Raw genomic sequence first — 16,308 nt, forward strand, 5'->3', positions numbered from 1 at the left:
TTTTCCTTTTCTTGTTTGTGCTTTTACCGTTATACTTAAGAGTGCTAAATTGTCACTGCCAAATCCCAGGTCCTAAAGATTTACCCCTGTGTTTCTTCCTAAGTATTTTACAGTTTTAGCTCTTACAGTTGGGTCTTTGATCCACTTTGAATTAACTTTGTATGTGGTGGGAGGTGGGGGTTCCACCTTCACTCCTTTACCATTTGTTGGAAAGACCACCGAATGGTCTTGGCACCTTTGTCAAAAAACAACTGACCACAGACAGCCTTTTACTGTTAATTAATGGGAAAGTCCAACTTTTTTTCCTTCTTGTGAATCATTTCTACAAATTCCTGTTTGTTTTAGACCTCAACCAGAAAAATGTGAAAGCTAAGTTAAAGGTAACCCGATTTAGGGGGCTTCCCTGGTGGCGCAGTGGTTGAGAGTCCGCCTGCCGATGCAGGGGACACGGGTTCGTGCCCCAGTCCGGGAAGATCCCACATGCCGCGGAGCGGCTGGGCCCGTGTGCCAGGGCCGCTGAGCCTGCGCGTCCGGAGCCTGTGCTCCGCAATGGGAGAGGCCAAAACAGTGAGAGGCCCGAGTACCGCAAAAAAAAAAACGAACAAAAAAGGTAACCCGATTTGCACACTTGTTAATGAGCCACCACTGTGCTCTCTGCACCTCGGGGCTATGCCGCCAGGGTCCCATTTGTCCTGAAAAAGGACAAGAGTAAGTTTAAAACCTAAATCTCCTCGGGCAGGTAAAGATATCCATGCATCAGTCTAGGAATGCGGTGCAGGGACCCCAGGCAGACTGGGAAGGGCTCCCGAGTTAGGACCTTACAGGGCGGTGGAGAGGCCGTGGCCCTCCATCTGTCAGTGCCGACACCACAGGCCGAGGATAAACATATGGTGTTCAGTGATTCTTCCGGAAACGTCAGCGTGTTGGTGTGTGTTTGTTTCTTCCACAAATAACATCTTACCAGGTAATAACTGCTGGATTGGCACCTGCTAACTTTCTCTTAGCGTGATGTATCTTCTGCCGGGGGTACCAGTTTTTTTCAGTTACATTTATTTCTTGAATCCATGATCCTCCTTTTCTTAGCATTTTCTGTTCAAAATTCTGAAGGAAAGGAACATGATTTTTTTTCTCTGCTTAACAGCATACATGATCACATTCACACAGATTCAACAAGTAACGATCTTAAAATAAGCAGAATCTCTAACTGGGGTGGGCGCCGCATCTTTTTATGCAAACTCTCATGGCAGCACAAATAACAGTGACTACGACCGTAGGGTCTGACCCTTAGGCTTCAAGTATCCCTCCCTGTGGAGGGTGCCGTTGCTATGCTCCCTTTTGGGGGGCAGTATTGTGAAGAACCCTTGAGGTTTAAGAAAGCACTCTCCGTCTTTATGATCAAGGAAGACCCTGTGTGGAACAGATTTTAAACTAAAACTTGTCTCAGAGAAACCAAACCCACCATCACCAAAGGGTTAAAAATACTCTCAAGTCAGTTTCCTCCAAATAAAAGGAACGTCTCATCTGATTTTCAAGCCAAGCCAAATGATCCCAAGTGTTCATTCTGAGAAAGTGCTGTACAAAACAGTAAGTATTTTAGTAATAAACGCAACATGACACATTCCCACCAGGTAACAGGAGGTGCGGGTCAATCACAGGCTGTAACAAAGGCACGAAGTGCAGAGACCACCGCACCTTCCAGTCAAAGGACGGCTCCTTCACAAACACGTCCATGGCCGTGGTGAGCAGGTCTGGGCGCGCGCGGAAAGCCCTGAGGGCACACACCATGGTGCTGCCCACGAGCCCCGTTTCTTTCAGTGGTAGCATCAGGGTGATGAACTGGCGAGTCAGACGGAAAGGCATCAGCTCAGGGACCGGCAGAAACTACGGGGAAAAGGACGTGTGAGAAGCAGTGGACACGAGGGAGGGCCCTTCCACGGCTGTCACTTGTGCGTGGGGAGCACGCCAGCTACTGCCACATGGATGTGAAGTCACTGTGCCCAGGAGCAACGACACGGAGACGGAGACTCGGAGCTTGATGTCAGGGAGGGTGTGCTTCACATCCACACAGCATGTTCTCAGGACGGGGCTTCGTAGAACCTCCTGCCCTTTTACAGGAGCACGTTTCTCTCAGCTCCGATGATCTCACTGATCTATCAGCACAGCTTCCACAACCTGTCTGCACAGGCTGAAACACAGCTCAGATTTTCCCTTTGTGCAAGAATGACAACTTCAACGACCGCGCAAAGCAACTGTTTCCAGAGTGGCCGCAAAGCCCAAGGGCAACTCCAGCCCAGAGCAGAGAAGGGCACACTCACCTGGGTGGCCGATCCAAAAGCATGTCCGAAGTCGATCCCGATCACGCCGCCCGTCTCCAAGCTCACCAAGAAGTTGTTCAGATGCCTGTCTCCGATGCCCAAGATCCAGTGGCTGATGCACAGGAGCGCGTGGGAGCTGGCAGAGTGGTTGCGGAGAGCCAGGAAGGCCTCGGGGCCGGTGCTCATCTTCAGGAAGGCCCGCCTGCAGGGGGACAGTCGTGTGGCCTCTGCCCTCTGACCCCGCCCCCCAGCCCCCGTGAGCAAGGTCGGGGATGCTCTTACTTTAAGAGATCGGCCGGCACTTTACTTTCTCTTTTTCGAAAAGATGTGACTGTTTCAGCGCGACTGGCTCCCCTATGATGTAATAATAGGAAACGTCCGGTCAGAACTTCTCAGGACTTGAAATTTAAAACTCTTTGTGATATTGAAGCTGGAATATCAGACAACTAGATTTTGATGATCTGAGGCAACACTTGCTAAGAAGCAAAAGTGAATACGCAACTGTGAGAAGAATGAACCGCTCGGTGCAACACATACTTGAACATGAGCGCGTAGGCCCCAGGGTCACACCTTCCCGACATCCTCCTCAGCCAGTCTCTATACTCAGACGCTGGTGCCCGGGGGTCACTAACAAGTAGGGAGAGAGAGCAGCATTAGGAAGATGTCCAGGGTTGCTGATTTCAGAGGCAAACGTCACCAGGAATTCACTGAAAAGTAGTGAAGAGTCAGGGAAAATAAACACGACTTTAATCATATTTAATATCAGCAGTGAACTCCTGCTACTCTGGGTCTAGGATTTCCACACACCATTATCCATTCTTAATCACTCCTCAAGAACCATGGCTATCTCCTGTGCAAAAGTTCAGGCGTAGAACCACCAGATACTATAAATGTCCCACTTCACACACAGGAACAAGATGAGCTGACGACGCAGGCATATGGTCCCACACGCCTGACCCTGGGCGGGACCCCTCGCAGCAGGACAGCACCACGTGCAACTTGTTTCAAGCAGGTAAGTCACTAAAGAAGCAAAATGACCACAGCTACTTGTTGAAGACAGCCTGTCTGCTTCCGTCATTAAACACTGCTGCGCTTTTTTTTTTTAAACCCTTTCCAGTATGCAGACGCAGACAAAATCCACAATAAGTGCCAAAAAGTATCTTCTTAAATGACGATGGGTTTGAATTGAATTTGAAAAGCTTGTTTTCACTAATGCTTCACAGGCAAATGGCAGTGTGGGGACAGGTGGAAACACTGTGTTACTTGTATGTTTAGCCACTTTTGCATTTGCATCAAAAGTTTTAACAAGTTTTCCTTAAAAAAAAAAAATAATAATCACTAAAGACAGAACAACTTCACAACATGTTACTTAGTAGTTAAATCCCTCAAGGTGAATCTTTTCTGAGTTGCTACTAATTTCACAAAGAGACCATTCCATTTCCATCTAAATTCTCTCCTAGTTTCAACCGGATAAAAGTCTTTAGGTTGGAAAACTGCAACATGTAAATTAAGAAAAAAACAGCAATGATCTTAGGAATGGGGGCTGGAAGTGCCTTGTTTTAAAAAGGTAGTGGTAAGTAATATATACAATTCCATATGTGAAAAGCACTTTATACTCCTTGGACACCTGTGTTTACCGGATGCCTTTCACTCTCTCCCATCTTACAAGCGGGAGGTGGGGTCGGGGGCCGTGGGAACCGGGAAGGTCACTTGCGCGAGTGGCTCGGGCCCCGTGTGCGTCAGCACAAGCACAAGCGAGAGGGAGGACTCCTGGCCCCAGGGTGCCGTTCCTGCAGGGGCAGCAGGAACAACTTTAGGCAAAAGACTCAAGTGAATGGAATCAGCAGGTGGTAAACACTGCGCCACATAGCAACGACTGCCCAGGAATACAAGTGTGACCGATGAGAACACGCCCCCGCGCAGGCGCTCTCAGCAAGGGGCAGGAGTCCAGGGAGGAGGAGTGGGCCCTGAGGCTACTGACACCGTCTCCTCGCTCGCCAGCCTCTCCTCGCCCGCCAGCCTAACGCTGGTCCCCCAAACGTGCCAACCCCTGCTTCAACACGGCTGTAAGCCATGCTGTCCTTAGTTTTCTTTACAGAAACAAGAACAAATGTTTTTAAAAACTTCCTGATTGAAAAGTAACATGCTCATCGTAGGAAACCTGGAAAATAAAAAAGGATAAAAACAGAAAGCACCTGTATCATGACCTGGACCTACTCGCCCACCTGCACCCCCTACATGCCGGGGTGGCCTCACCTCTCCAGCCTCAGCTGCCTCGTCTGTACAGAGGTGACGACAACACTCACCTTGTTGGTTTTTGTAAGAAATAAATGACTTCACGCAGGTTCACAGGAAAGGTATAATTAAAGGTTAGCTGCTAACCTTACTGTTTTATTTTCTTCAAAGAGTCTTTCCTTCCCCAAAGTTAATCCTTTTTAAAAAAAATTGTGATAAAACATATGCAACTACTGTTTAGAACCCTGGACTCCATTTCCTTTGCTCACCCATCGAGAGGCAGATTAAAGTGCAGGCCAGGTTGCGGCCAAGGGCGCCAATGAAAGGGCCTGAAAATTCAGGTCCCTCGAGGCGGGGTGGAGGAGCCCCGCCGGGGGAGGTGACCTGTGGGCTGGGGCGGCCGGGCAGGGCCGGGGCAGGGCCCTGGGACTCCAGGTCACCTGGTGTAGGCCGCCTTCTCCTCCCGTGACATGCTGCTCAGAAGGAGTTCCTTCAAGGTGCAGGTGCTTTCGATCCATTCAATTAGCCCCAACCTGAAAGGCGAGAGCAGTCATGAACGCCCCTGCCCTCGCCCCTCCAGAACACAGTTCTTCCCTCACTTTCTCCACGAGAATGAACGTCACGGGCTGAGCAGCGTCTGTGCTGTTGGCCTCTGTGCCGTGACACCTAGAACCTGAACCGTCACGGGACCCCTCCCTTCCCCTTCCCGACAAAACCAAGCAGGCGCTTCTGGTCCTGTGACCGCTGCACCCCCATCGCCCGCAGGGGGCTCCGCGTACCTGGAGGTCATGGGCACCACGCGGTAGGTCGTCACCTGCAGGCCCCTCTGGCCACAGGCGGCGTCGCGGGCGAGCACCCCGTTCATGACCTGGAGCAGCTGGTGGACGCGCTGGTCCTGCCGTAGGTCCTCCCCGCCCTTCACCAGGAAGGGGTACTCCCGCTCGTCGTGCCCGCGGACCACGATGCGTGTCGGTCTCCTGAGTGAGGCCATCACTTTCACCTTTAAAGGTCAAACGAAATAGCATTTTCAGGAACAGCTGAGAGACCGAGGTGGGCCCGGGTCTCATCACCAGAGGGGAGACGAGGCCTGGGGCACGCCCTCCGGGGACACAGGAGGGCAACAGAGCAAAGGACAAGCGAGGGCACCGAGTCTCCTGGTCCCTGTTCCCGCCCGGCTGCAGTGCCAAGAGGTGCCAGGTTCCCGGTGACAAGTGAAGTGCTTATAAACATGCGTCCTCGGGAACAAGCCACACACGACATGTCCACTTCCTACAGGCACTTAAGACTCATACGTTTGTAACAGACACACACACACACACACACACACACACACACACACATGGAGTTTATTCTTCAAGTTTACTAGGTCCTTAAACATGACTGATGTTGAAAGACTGGAAACATTACATTAAGGTCAGTAAATCCCCATCAGAAAACTTGTAACACAACCCTCAGAGAACCCCGTGCGCTTGAGACCGACATGGGGAGTGAGCTGCCTCTCCTGGAACCTGAGGAGCTAACGCCCAGCACCTACCCGCTCATCGAAGCCGGCGATGCGGGCGTGGTACTCGGGCACCGGCTTCCCTCTGCCGTCGTACTGACCTGGGACAAACCACAGAAGCCTGACTCAGAGGCTGCGCCCTGCACTTAAAACACACCCACTGGTCTAACAGGAGGGGAGTTTTAACTCGAAGTTTTCATTGGACGTATTTTTTTAAATACTGCAGTTTCTCAGTTTGACAGGCTAGTGGACGCCGGTTCCCATTCGGGTGGAGCAGACAAAGGCAAACAGGGACGGCAGCGCCCCAGGCGAGCACCCGTGCTGTTTCCAGCGGAGTCAAGCTGCACATGAGAAGGCTCTGTTTTCGGTGGTTTTCTTGAAACTCATGGTATGTGATGCACAGCTGTTAATAATAACAAAGGAAAGTGTTTCTCCAAATCCCTTTCTCCCACTGGAATAAGGACCTAAGTGACCACAGTGAAGCACCTGGTCTGGCAAATTCCACGGTGAAGACAGGGCGGCTCCTCAGTGCCGCTCTAGCGTCCCTCCTGCCGGCACATCATGTGCCATCATCCCGCTGCTTTAGGTGGGACCAGCGCACACCCCACAAAGCAGTGTGCAGGCACACCGCGTTTTACTGCACTTCTCAGATGCTGCAGTTCTTACAAATGGAAGGTTTGTGGCAACCGAGTTGTCAGGAGACGGTTAGCATTTTTTAGCAATAAAGTGTTTTTTGATTCAGGTACGTACATTGCTTTTTAGACACGATGCTACTGCACGTTAACAGACTCCAGTATACTGTAAATATAACTGTTATGTGCACTGGGAAACCACCTGCTTTAATTTGTTTTGCTGCGGTGGTCTGGAACTGAACCCGCAGCATCTCTGAGGTTGCCTGTATTTTATTTCTGAAGAAAAGTTATTCAGGGGCAATGCGCGGGTAGGTTCAGAGGACATTCATTACCAGCTACCGTTATTAGTATGTGGACATCTGAGCACTTGTCTTAACCAGGAATATGACTAGACATTTAATAAGCATACTATTCATAGTAATTATAGATTTTCCTAATGATGAAAAATATGTGGAATTTAAAATTCTTTTTAAAAAAAGAAAACTGTCAAGATCCCGATTTCACCATCTTAGAATCACAAGTTCCCGCTCCGGCACGATTCTCCTCAAAGCACGCTTCTGCCTCCCCCCGCCCCCGAGGTGAACTCACCAGGAACCTCTAGCTCATCCCTGAGGAATTCCGCCCTGAAGTTGCTCATCCAGGGCGAGCATTCCTTCAGGTTCCCTGGTGCCTTCGAGCCCCTGCTCATCCTCCGGAGCAGCGAGCTGGTGATGCTGCAGAAGTCCTGGAGCTTCATGCCAGGGAGCTTAGAGCCTCCTCTCCCAAAGTGTTTATCAAATTCTTTCCCAAAAGCCTGAAATTAATGATAATTTACCTTAAATATTAATGTGTAGTTGAACTTCTGAAAAAGTTCTAGGCTCACGAATCTTTATAATAAACAGGTGCTCAAGTTGTACTGTTTTTTTCTGTGCTTTTAATTGATAGTTTCACTCTCCTTGAATGTTTCAACACTCTTAAAGCACAGTAGCCTGCCTTTTGTTTTTGTCTATGTGCGCCTTTGAGAAGATGGAAAGGATGACAGTCAGCGGTGACTTCTGGGCATAAATTCTTAATAAGGGCTTTAAACACTTGGGAAAATCCTTTAACCTCTGTGTCCGTTGTACAGCTGCTGATCTGCACCATCATGACAACGGGAGTAATTAGGAACAAAGTACAAAATAAAGGACATAATTCAATGGAAACGAACAGCCCAGGGACTGCCCTGTTGGCACGGTCGTTAAGAATCCGCCTGCCAATGCAGGGGACACAGGTTCGAGCCCTGGTCCGGGAAGATCCCACACGCCGCGGAGCATCTAAGCCCGTGAGCCACAACAACTGAGCCTGCGCTCTAGAGCCAGTGCTCCACAACAAGAGAAGCCACTGCAATGAGAAGCCCGTGCACCACAACGAAGAGTAGCCCCCGCTCGCCACAACTCGAGAAAGCCCGCACGCAGCAACGAAGACCCAAACACAGCCAAAAATAAATAAACAAATAAATTTAAAAAAAATGAACAGCCCGAAGTTCTTCCTCGGAGCAAAGAGAAAAACATAAGAAAAAAACACTCTCCGTTACTGAGGGTCTTTCAAGCCATTATTTTGGATCAAGAACCAGTATAAATAGCATTTGGCTAAGTTGTATTTTTAGAAGCGATTATTATTAGAAGTTCCCTATCTTGGAATATATCAAATCATTCTTTGTATTAGTTTCTACTCAAATATTTATTTAAATTATAATCCTGATATCAAAATTAAAAAAACAAAAAACAAAACTCCAGAGTACTACTAACGGTGACCTAATAGTTGTCAAGATTCACCTGATCATCTTTAATTAGAAATGTTTTCCCATATGTAGAACTAACCCCACATCATGAGCCTGGTATAAATGAAATATAAGCTCTGTTTTAGACAATCCACTACAGGAAAGTTAACATATATAAAACACAGTTCTTCCTTGGTCTATAAATGGACTGAAAGTATAGAAACAATCTGCAACCCTTAGAATGCAGGGAAAGATCAATCCGCATCTCCCAGCATAACCAGCACTAACACTGATCCAAATAGCATGATGCCCCTAAGGGCCCCCTAGAGTGAAACCTGAGGCAGTTCTGTTTTAGTGGATTCATATTTTAATTAACCGACGCAAATTATGTGCTGGTTTGGTACGAAGCAGAAAGTTCCGGATGGACTGTCTCACGTACTAGGAAGCAAGCTCCGGACAAACCACGGCTGCAGCTGTGGGGAGGTTTCTGCGCGGCTCAGCCCTGCTGGGCGGTGGGCTGAGCTTGGCCGGGACAAAGCCCGCCAGGCTGCGGTTTCCAGGGCAGGGCCACCGGGCAGGCCCCCGCACCCGCCTCCGCAGGAAGCTCACGGCGACCACTCTGCTGCCCTTTCGGTCGGCCCTGGGCCGGCCACGCGCTTAGCACAAGCGGCGTGGCTCGGAACAAGGCCTGGCGAGCCCCAGACCCTGTGGCCGATGTCACACGTCAACCCTGCTGAGGCCGCCATCCCTGCTGCCCGCCCGCTGCCCGCCGGGGCTGCTCCTGCGCTGTGACGGCGGAGGCTGGTGCGGCCCCAGCTGGGGACAGGGCAGACGCAAGCGCCTTCCCACCGACGGTTCCGGCTGTGGCCGCGGGCCCGCCACCCTTCAGTACCTTCTCGGGACATGGGTTTCCCGCCGGGGACCTGCAGTCACTGGGCAGCAGTGCTGTGAGGCCGACCTGACAGGACATGGGGTCGAACACACGTCATAAAATGCAGTACGTGCCGAGGTTTAGGGTTTTATTGTCACTTGAGACACAGCCCGGGACACATTAGGCAGCAGGTTGTCCTGTCTGTTCCCACATTCAGACCGTGAACGGAAGCTCCCCGAAGCAGGGACGACTCCCCCAGCCCTCCCTCTGGAGGTCAGAACCGTCCCCCGCCCGCGCATCCAGACAGCGACGCCAGCGGCGGGCTCCGCGGGCAGAGGTGAGTGGAGTCAGCCCTGCCCCCGAGTCTGACTCAGGACGGCGCCCCGGAGTCACAGGAGCGTCGCTCAGCGGATGAGGGACACACAGGCTGTGGAGCAACCCCCAGCGCCCAGAGGGGAGGCACTGACACGCGTGCCGCCGAGTGAAAGAAGCCGGGCCCCGCGGGACTTGTCCACGCGGAAGGTCGGGCAGGTGAGCCCCCGGGGGCCGGCAGGGAGGGGCGGGGCGGGGCTGCTCTAGGGAGCAGCGGGAAAACAGCGAACCCTCGGGCACCGCACACTGTGACTGCGTGGGCGGCAGGGTGTGTGACCTACGTCTCACTGAAGCACTCGGTACACCCGCAAGGGACAAAGACGCTCCTGTGCACCAGAGACGTGCGACTGGTGAGCACCCGGGCTCCTACACACTCGAAAGCTTCTTGAGGTTTCGTGAAAAATTGTCAAAACGAACTCAGCGTGACAAACGCAGGAGAGGTGCACACAGGTGCTTTAGGCAGCGGAGGGTGGAGGCCCACCCCCGTCCCAGGGGGGCGGGGGTGGGGGTGGGAGGGGCCAGGCGGGGGCAGGCGGGGAGCGAGGCGGGCGTTCTCTCCCCTCCAAGTCTGGAGCAACTTTGAAACTAGAGCTCACGCTGACGCCACAGTTCTGTGCACACAGCACCTGTCAGGCGGCCCCGTGAGCTCTCGGAGCCTCGGAGAGAGCTAAGTGCTCACAAAATGGTTACAACCTGCGGCAGATACACACGTTTTCCTGGTCCGATACCCAAATCACTCTGAGAATTAAAAACATTAAACTACACATAACCTTCACATCTAAGAATCTGGCCATGAAGAACAGAATGTAATAGAAACCCTGAGGTTTCATCTGTGCCCCACTTGCCACTGTCTGACCTAAAAATACACTGTCAATATCTAACAGAAAGACACAGATCTAAGGAAAGTTTACAAATTCCACAGACATTTTAAAACCAGAAGTATTAAAAAACCCAGCAAATAGAAGCCCTCATCTGCACAACGACTCTGTGATCACCAAGCGGCTGCCGCCGCCCCCCACCCCCACCCCGTACCTCGATAAACCTCCTTCGAAAACTCCCGAGACCCGGAGCCTGTGGGTCTCCCAAGGCTGCGTACATTCTCTCATACATCCTCTCAATGTTCTTCTTATTTACAGGGTTCTTTTCTAGTTCAACCTTGACGTCTTCCGTCCAGTCCTATGCAGAAAAAAAGACACGTCAAGCTGGACTGCAGGCAGGTTGCATTGAGCCCGTGTCTTACGTGCGGGAAGCGGTTAACGCTACCTTAAAGAGCATCTCAGGGCTGGAGAGCTGCTCCAGGGCGTTAATGAAGTCCTGAACCACTCCTTCTCGATCTAACTTAGCTTTAATCCTACAAAAAATTACCAGGTTTAGGTGCTCAAACATCTTCCAAAGATCAAGGCCTATAGTTTTTATGTATGTATAATTATATTTAGATATAAAACAATACATGACCAACTACACAGCCTAGGGAAGGAGCAATTTAAACATTATCTCCAGAACAGATGAAGCACGAAGTGTGCCCTGTATCAAGAGATGGGGTGAAAGCAAATCCTCGACAGTTTGGCGCCCACGACCTAAAGTTCAAAGGGCCTCTGCTTCTCAACAAACTTTCCACGTCTCTCTCTCCTTTCTTTCTTTCTAAGGAAGCGATCACGCTGCAGCTGCCTCTGCTGAGACACAGGAGGGCACCACAGGGTGGGTGGGTTGCACGGCTGGCCCATCGGTGAGCCGGGACAAGGGCTGTGCCCCCCAGCCTTGTCCCGCGGAAGCAAAACGCTCTGAATAATGAGGCAAATCAGCTCTTGACAGAGAAGGGCAACTACAATGCCGTGCATTTACCAAGTATCCTTTCTAAAGTAAAACACTGCTGCCGGCTCTGGCAACTGTCCTCACTCACAAATCAACTGAAGAAGTGAAAAGGACGACACCTGGGCAGTTTACTGACTTAATGAAGACGGGGGGGCTTCCCGGAGATTTTAAATGACAGAACAATTTCAAGAACGGATTCCAAAAAGCATCTCATCTAGTCCCTCTCAACCAACAGATTACTAATGGTGAGCATAACCGTCTCATGAATAACATTTTAAGATGAACTGTGTTTACAAAAGGAAATAAATTCTACGGCAAATAACACACCAGGGCAGAGGCACCCAACAAACAGACATCTAGGCCTCCTGCCCTCCATGGCAGCTCTAATTCATCTGAGGACACACATAAGTGTCCCTGTGTCTGCTTTGACCACAGACGTTTTGAAAACCTTTCAGTGTTGGTGGACCTAATTTTTCTTGTGTCACCTGGCCACAAAGTCCTTGTTCTTATGGCCAGCAGAAGTGTCTCTGAAGGAATAGCTTTCACTGCTTATCGTGAACGGGTACACGACGGCCTGCGGGTAGTGGTCGGCGATGTCCGCCACAGTGCGCTGGACAGCAACCCCCTCCTCCTTGTCCAGCAAGGCCACCATGTGGCTGATCCAGCCGATGAACTGCCAGCAAGGAATGGAAGAAATCTGAAACAGAGAGCCAGGATTTAGTAACGAGTGAGACATGCAACGTTCTTCCCTTACAGAAGTACTGTGTGTCCAATATCAAAGTACAGCTGTATTTGCTACCGTCAGTATAAAAACAGACAGACGTGTAGACAGAAAGTCTTCTCAGCCCTCTCGGTTCCGACCCACTGGGAACCATCGATACTTCCGGGCCTTTTCAGGGCGTGTGCACGTGGACCCTTTCTTCAGAAGAATGGAATCGGAGACTTGCTGTTGCTGGTTTTTCTTAGATCTACCTCATTCCTTTTAACAGCTGTACCACATTCCGCTTCATTTCACAAGTGCTCTATGATGAACTTTTAGGGTATCTGCAATTTTTGCTATCCAGATACTCCTACAATGCAAAACAAACCCTGTATGTTTATCTCTTTGTACTTGTGCTATATACCCACAGGAGAAATTCCTAAATGAGTTCCTAAATTCCTTCTTACTTTTAATGTGAACCTTAACAACTGTAAAAAACATTGCTAAATTTCCCTCCAAGAAGATTTTTCAAATTTCCACTTCTAAAAGTGTAGTAGATTGACCACTTTCCAAAATCCTTTTCGACACTGGACGCGATTCATTTTTAAAATCTATTGTCAATCTGACAATCTTTAAAATCTACTTTCAATCTGGGAAGTGAACGATCCCTAAGTTTACTTTGCGTGTCTCATCATTAGTGAGACTGAGCCGTCAGCATTTCCCTGCATTACGTGCTTTAACTGCACGTGCGTCGCCCCTTGCTACGAGTCTGTCTGTTGCGGACAGTGGAGACGCCTGCTCTCCGTCTCCAGTATGTGTTGCAAGTATTTTTCTCCCGGTTTTTTTTTTTTTTTTTGCAGTACGTGGGCCTCTCACTGCTGTGGCCTCTTCCGTTGTGGAGCACAGGCTCCGGACGCGCAGGCTCAGCGGCCATGGCTCACGGGCCCACCCGCTCTGCGGCATGTGGGATCTTCCCGGACCGGGGCACGAACCCGTGTCCCCTGCATCGACAGGCAGACTCTCAACCGCTGCACCACCAGGGAAGCCCTTTCTTAACTTTGTATATGGCATTTTTTTAATGATAGAAGCGTCAAATTATTTTCCTCTATAGCTCCTGGTTTTTGTCTCTTAACTTCAAGACCATTTTCAAATTTTGCTCAGGTTTTCCTCTAATGCTTTTCCAGGTGTTTATTTCAAGATAAACTCTGCTGCGCTTGGAATGCTGGTATAAAGTCAGGAAGGACAGGAGGCTTGGGGGCCCTCAGTGCAAGGCCAGCTGCCCATCTCAAGGGTCATGACAACATCGACCCACCACTCCGTTCGTTTCCACACAAACTCAAAATGCTATTTTTATTATAAACAAGTATGATTTGGGGGAAAAAAAGAACCATAACTTACTGAAATATTTCTTTACTTATCTTCGAGGAAAATGCATGTGTACTGCATTTCATACTGAATTTACTTTAATCTCCTGCGTAGGACCTACTGAAAACCCTCACCCAAGCGCACAGAGAACTGACTGCGGGCTCGGCGACCAGCACTGTCTACAGACGTGCTGTGCACCCTTTCTGAACTATTACGTCATCAGCTCAAAGCTTGGCCCCGTCTTCCAGTTAAACATCCACAGATGTTGCTAAGGAGCCTTTCTGATAACGCTCCCCTTTTTCCCCGACACGGCCCCAGTGGAAAGGCCAGCACAGGGTGAGAGCAGGCAAGCGGCACGTGCAGCAGGAGCCCTGGGGGTTCCCGAGCCGTGGAGCGTGGGGCGATGGCACCTGAAACGCCCCCCTTTCTCGCTGCTCAACAGTTACCTGAGCATAAGGCCCCCGGACGTGCAGACGCAGCTCAGCCCTGAGGGGCAGCCAGCTCCGGGGTGGAGGACTCACCTCCTCCCGTCTCGGTCTTTGTTCAGACGCGGACTTCGTGTCACCACCACCCACAGGGGAAAGTGGGTGCGTGGGAACACTCCCTTACATGGTTTTAAATGACATATGTTGTTGGGATGGAGCAAAACTCGGTGGTTAGGACAAGCCATTATTAACACACGCACCCCACACAACACATCCGTTAGTTCGGTCAAGTCCCCTTTGCCAGAAGGAAGACACTGACCTCTCTGGTCATCAGGCTCAGGGTCTCCTCTGGATACTGCTCGACAATCTGGAGGAGTCTGGGGAACTTCAGCCTGGCCTCGCTGGAGTGTAACTTCAGAGCTTTCAGCATTTTGTCCACCACGAGGGCTGGATACGTGTGCAGTTCTGCAGCATCCAGGACTACCGGGGACAGGAGAGGAGAGATGTGGTCACTACCCACACACAGACACGAGAGGTAGACCCAGCGCTGGCTGCTCTCCCCGGGCTTCCTGTCTAACAGCTACTGCAGCTCAGCAGACGGTCTCAGACCGCGGGTAAGAGCTCCTCTCTGACGGTGACCTCTGCTACCGGGTGAAGCAGTTTGCTTCCTGGGCTGGAAAACGAGGAGCGGCCGCAGGAGCTGGTCAGACAGGCGTCAGGAAAGCAGACAGAGGGAGGGACGGAGACGCCCAACTCCGGTCCCACACCAGCCGTGGGGCGTGGCCGTGTCACGGCCTCTTAAACGGACAAGCCATCTCTTAGAACACATGCCACTGAAAAACACACAGGAGAGCACAGGACCTGCAAGGCCCTACATCTCCGGCGGGCACGCGAGGGGCTCACCAGGGGGGCCCTCCTCCTGCTTGCGGAGTCGCTGGTCACAAAACTCCACCAGCGCTAGGTAAGCCGCCACCAGCCCGCACTCAGGCTCCTGGCCCCGCGCCGAGCGCCCGGCCTCCTCCTGTGCTGCTGTCCGCACGGCCTCGGAAAGGTGGTGGAACGCCCTCTGGTACAGGCCTGCCGCAACCTGGAACGCAGAGACCCCGGCAGGCTGTGAGCGGGACCAAGCTTCCTGAAGACCCTGCCCCCCCGGGACCCGTCAGCCACCGGTAAACAGAAAGCCGCTCGAGGGCAGAGCCAGGTCTGCCTGGACTGGGAAAGAGACGCCAGCCCCACGCCATCTCGGCGCCTGAACACCAGCGCGGGGCAGGGCTCAGGAAGGGCTGCAGGCTGGGGACACGAGTGACGTGGGGACTCAAGGATGCACAGAACCACCCGAGAAGCGCCAGCAAAGCAGGTGCTACACAAAAGAGCAGAAAAGCTGATTATTCCCACAAGCTAGCGGGGCGTCTGAATGGCAACCGGTGGTGAGATTCCACTAACAAAATTCATGGGAGAACCATCCACATCAAGCCAACACAGACTTCTCATTATTAACACTAAAAGAAGGGTGTCTTTCAAATAAACAGGAAACACAGGGAATAGGTCATTTTTCCAATAAGAAACCTGACTGCATGTAACTGTCAAATGTGTCTTGAAAACAGAAAGCGAGACTTGTCATTTCTTTCCTGTAGCAGAGGCTGCGCGGTCGAGACAAACACACGACACGGAGAGCTCAGGCTCCCAGCATCACTACCTTCTCTGCATCCTCTGAACTGGATCCTGAGAGCTCCACGACGCTCCTGGCCTTGCTCTCCTCAATCCCAGCAAGGCAGGTGGGCTCACTGCTGAGAGCGTCGGCCATGATCCTGTACGTTGTGCCCACGAGAATGTTATGGTCACGGGAAGCCACAACGTTTCTGCTTAAGTAGCTTGATGTGTTCTCACCTGCTGGGTTACACACACGCACACACACGATTTTTTGGGAACTGAGTGAGTGATGTAAGTTACAAAGAAGATATTCATAGTGTTCAAAGGTTGTTTTCTATTAAGAAACTAAAAGAAATCTTGAAGGTATAAGAAACTGACTTCAAACGCTGGTTCCAGAATCTCTTGAACTCACGTTAATGCAAAATGTTCTTTGTCCCCAGCGACCACAGTCTACCGAGGCTTGACAATTAGAACCACATGAACTTTCATTGAAGCACTGCCCTTCTGCATTCTGTCCAAGCACTTCTCTGTGTTAACAGAGAACAGAAAGGGCGCTTCCTAATGCATTCGTGCATGTACATCAGGAACCCAGATTTCTAAACTGATGCTGTGACCTTCAGCTGATAAAGCAACAGAGACCACCGCAGCCCAAGGTCTAGTACTGTGTCCAGCCATGTGGCTCTGGGCAAGCC

At 51.0% G+C, this 16,308-nt stretch overlaps 1 protein-coding gene across 9 annotated transcripts in view; it reads right to left on the bottom strand.

The window, feature by feature from the left end:
* Nucleotides 1-16,308, bottom strand: part of PRKDC (protein kinase, DNA-activated, catalytic subunit) — a 164,571-nt gene that overhangs the window by 3,204 nt on the left and 145,059 nt on the right. For 4 of the 9 annotated variants that reach the window (XM_081258461.1, XM_081258460.1, XM_081258458.1 and 1 more), the window contains exons 71-85: nucleotides 15,663-15,856; nucleotides 14,870-15,053; nucleotides 14,286-14,446; nucleotides 11,962-12,173; nucleotides 10,928-11,015; nucleotides 10,697-10,840; nucleotides 7,272-7,476; nucleotides 6,085-6,152; nucleotides 5,330-5,550; nucleotides 4,991-5,083; nucleotides 2,853-2,942; nucleotides 2,598-2,669; nucleotides 2,316-2,517; nucleotides 1,693-1,881; nucleotides 962-1,101 (exon numbers count right to left, since the gene is read on the bottom strand). In XM_081258461.1, coding sequence (XP_081114587.1) covers nucleotides 962-1,101; nucleotides 1,693-1,881; nucleotides 2,316-2,517; nucleotides 2,598-2,669; nucleotides 2,853-2,942; nucleotides 4,991-5,083; nucleotides 5,330-5,550; nucleotides 6,085-6,152; nucleotides 7,272-7,476; nucleotides 10,697-10,840; nucleotides 10,928-11,015; nucleotides 11,962-12,173; nucleotides 14,286-14,446; nucleotides 14,870-15,053; nucleotides 15,663-15,856 — 2,263 coding nt within the window. The other 5 variants (XM_081258465.1, XM_081258464.1, XM_081258459.1 and 2 more) reach the window with 3 other exon arrangements.

This window comes from Mesoplodon bidens (genome assembly GCF_964165515.1).
Source record: "Mesoplodon bidens genome assembly, chromosome: 16".
NCBI classification, from domain to species: Eukaryota; Metazoa; Chordata; class Mammalia; order Artiodactyla; family Ziphiidae; genus Mesoplodon; species Mesoplodon bidens.